This window comes from Protobothrops mucrosquamatus, unplaced genomic scaffold (assembly GCF_001527695.2).
Source record: "Protobothrops mucrosquamatus isolate PMUCROS unplaced genomic scaffold, P.Mucros_1.0 scaffold9744, whole genome shotgun sequence".
In the NCBI taxonomy this organism is placed as follows: domain Eukaryota; kingdom Metazoa; phylum Chordata; class Lepidosauria; order Squamata; family Viperidae; genus Protobothrops; species Protobothrops mucrosquamatus.
Genome location: NW_015395532.1, coordinates 11,960 through 15,419, shown reverse-complemented (window position 1 = coordinate 15,419; position 3,460 = coordinate 11,960). Strand labels below are relative to the sequence as shown.

Below are 3,460 nucleotides of genomic sequence, written 5' to 3'. Positions count from 1 at the left end.
ATTTAACTACAGCAATGTTTTGCAAATTTGGATGCTTTTGGGGGCGTGTGGACTCCAACTCCCAGAATTCTCCAGGCAGCAGGGCTGCCTAGGGAATTCTGGGAGTTGAAGTCCGCATCCCTAAAAGCTACAAAGGCTAAGAAACATTACATAATTAAGAAAAATAATTATTCTGAACTAGGATTTAGTGTACAGCAGGGCCTTCAAAGTTGGCCCTTTTGTGACTTGTGGACTTCAACTCCCAGAATTCCTCAGCCAGGCACACGTGCCTGGCTGAGGAATTCTGGGAGTTGAAGTCCACAAGTCACAAAAGGGCCAAGTTTGAAGACCCCTGGTTTAGGGATTCAGTGAATGATGGTGTCAAGGTTATGATGTTATGATTTAACAGCCAAACCGCTTATGTAATGATGTGATGTAACATAAGGTGGATGATGCAATGAATGATTCAGCAGGGTCTGTATCCCTTTAAGAGCCCGAGTAAAAAAGGGAAGGCTTTTGCTGTTGTATTCTCTCTCTCTCTCTCTCTCTCTCTCTCTCTCTCTCTCTCTCTCTCTCTCTCTCTCTCTCTCTCTCTCTCTCTCTCTCTCGTCCATTTCCTGCTGTAACTGCTGTATATTGGAGTTTGCTGTATCACCCTGTGTACGTATCTTGTTCCTAGTGTATATTTGTAGATAGTGTATGATAAACCACCACTTAATAGAGACCACTATTTACTGTGTTGACTCCTGGGTTATCTCGGCGCAATAAGACCGCGCACGCTCTGACAGAGGGCAACCTGAGACTGCAAGGATGGCCATCCTTATACAATCGCATCGCTTAGGGATGAAAATTCTGGCTCCCGTTGTGGCCGTTACGTAAAGGACTACCCGTATTGGGCGTACAACAAGGACAGAGAGACAGTCACCTGGTTTCGGCACCAGATGTTGTAAGGTCATAAGGTGATTTTTTTTAAGGCACAATTTCAAGGTGGCCAAAGGCAGGACTGTTCCTGCCCCTGAAGCCCGTCCCTTCTGGACCTGCAACAGGGGATGACAAGCAGTCCTCGACTTACGACAGTTCGTTTAGTGACCGAAGTAACAACGGCACTGAAAAAAGGGGATTTAGGGCCGTTTTTCACACTTACAACCGTTGTGGCATCCCCGTGATCCCGTGATCAAAATTCAGACGCTTGGCAAATTTACGACGGTCGCAGCGTCCCCCACGTGATCCTCCCTTGCGACTTTCGGATGAGCAAAGTCAATGGGGAAGCCGGATTCATTTAAGGATCATGGGGCTCACGTCACAACTGCAAGGATTCCTTTAATCACTCCATAACTGGCTCACTTAGCAGCAAAAATCTTGAGCTCGTAGTGGTCGTAATTGTGAGGACTAAGTGTGGAACTCCCGTTATCCAGCTGGGGTGGCATTCTGGCATAACTGCAGAGGCTGCTGTACCCTGTTATATCCCCTCCTGCGGAATGTCCCACGGCTGGGTGTCCCACGGTTGGCGCCACGGACCTGGCAGACGTCCAGTGTCCGGGAAACGGAGTCCAGTCCTCCTGTGTTCCGTTTCGACTTGCCTCCAGAAGTTGTGGGTGCCCCAACACTGGAGGTTTTTAAGGAGAGCTTGGACAGATCATTTGTCTGGAGTGGCATAGGGTCTCCTGCTTGAGCAGGGGGTTGGACTAGAAGACCTCCAAGGTCCCTTCCAGCTCTGTCATTCCGTTTTTCTGTTATTCTGGACGGCTCACCTTCTACCTGAAGAACGCAAGGCAGGCTGGCTCAGGGTGTGTCCCCACGGCTAGGAGTCCGCAGGGGTCGGCAGCTGGCGCCGATACACCTTGGCGCGCCGTTTAGCTTCCTTGGCCCCTTCCACCGCTTGGCAGAGATACTTGGTGGGGTTGGCCCTCACCTGGGCCACCGCCCGCACCAGGATCCTCGTGGCCTGGTGGGATAAGCCGAGCAGGAGATTCCACTGGGGCAGGAAATAATTGGGCAGGTGTCCCTCGGCCAGGCTAGCCGACAGATCATCCAGGACACCCAGCAAGGCGTGCGCCGCGTTCTCCTCCTGGGCCAGGTAGCGGCTGGGCAGTCGCTCGCAGGACCACAAGGCCAGGGTGAAGAGGTGGTACGGCTCCAGGCCCTGCAGAACCCCCCAGGGGAGAGCGGCCACGGTGGCTCGCAAGGACCACAGCAGCGGCGGAGGAAGGCTGCGCCTCAAATGCAGCTCGCTCGCCGAAAAGGCAAGGTACCAATCCGAGCCGGACGCGGACGGGAAGAGGTAGAAGCCGGCGGTCACGTCTTCGTCCCTCAATTTGCCATCCCAGAAATGTCCCTGGCTCAGCCACGGCTGGGACACCTCGGGCCACCCCCGAAAGGCCACCACGGGGACGATGTCGTAGAGGACGCGGTAGGATCCGACACAGATGATCGCGGAGGTGACGCGGCCTCGAAGCTCGAGGCGGACATCTTTGGCTGCTGCAGAAAACGCCCGGAAAAACCATTCGGACACCAGCTCCGCGGAGAGGAAAGTCTGATCCCCACAGCTGCACTCGGACCAGCGTCGCAGGGTGGGGACATCAAAAGGCTGGAGGCTGATCCGGGTGTGTCCGGGGGGGCTCTGCGTCATGTCCAAGGTGACAGGCACGCCGGCCACGTTCAGAACTGGCACCAGGAGCGTGAAACCGGCATCGTAGTCACCGCCGGGAGAAAGCGGGCGCAAAGTGGTACAATCCACGTGGACTGTGCCCTGCTGGATCCCACCGGAGAGAAGAAGGTAGCGGTTGACCGGGGGCAATTTTCCATCGGATTGTTGGACCTGACCTGCAGGGAGAACAAGGCAGCGGGTGGGCAAGGAACCACAGCCGAACAAAGGCACAACTTTGGCGGTGTCAGGGGCGAAAGACCTGGTCTGCATGTGAAAATCCAATTAATCTGCTTTATTGCACAGGAATCTTTTAACTAAACTGATCTATTGCTAAAAGCCTTTGCACAGGAATCTTCTAACTCAGGGGTCTTCAAACTTGGCCCTTTGATGACTTGTGGAATTCAACTCCCAGAATGCCTGGCTGAGGAATTCTGGGAGTTGAAGTCCACAAGTCATTAAAGGGTCCTAGTTCCCTCACGCTGGCTGAGGAATTCTGGGACTTGAAGTCCACAAGTCATCAAAGGATCCTAGTTCCCTCACGCTGGCTGAGGAATTCTGGGAATTGAAGTCCACAAGTCATCAAAGGGTCCTAGTTCCCTCACGCTGGCTGAGGAATTCTGGGACTTGAAGTCCACAAGTCATCAAAGGATCCTAGTTCCCTCACGCTGGCTGAGGAATTCTGGGAGTTGAAGTCCACAAGTCATAAAAGGGTCCTAGTTCCCTCACGCTGGCTGAGGAATTCTGGGAATTGAAGTCCACAAGTCATCAAAGGGTCCTAGTTCCCTCACGCTGGCTGAGGAATTCTGGGACTTGAAGTCCACAAGTCATCAAAGG

The 3,460-nt window shown here is 53.4% G+C and overlaps 1 protein-coding gene across 1 annotated transcript in view; it reads right to left on the bottom strand.

Annotated features, from left to right (window-relative positions):
• Positions 1–1,780: 1,780 nt before the first annotated feature.
• Positions 1,781–3,460, bottom strand: part of LOC107301051 (protein MB21D2-like) — a 4,261-nt gene continuing 2,581 nt past the window's right edge. Inside the window, exon 2 of the mRNA XM_015830319.1 lies at positions 1,781–2,802. Coding sequence (XP_015685805.1) covers positions 1,781–2,802 — 1,022 coding nt within the window. The remainder of the gene's footprint in view (positions 2,803–3,460) is intronic.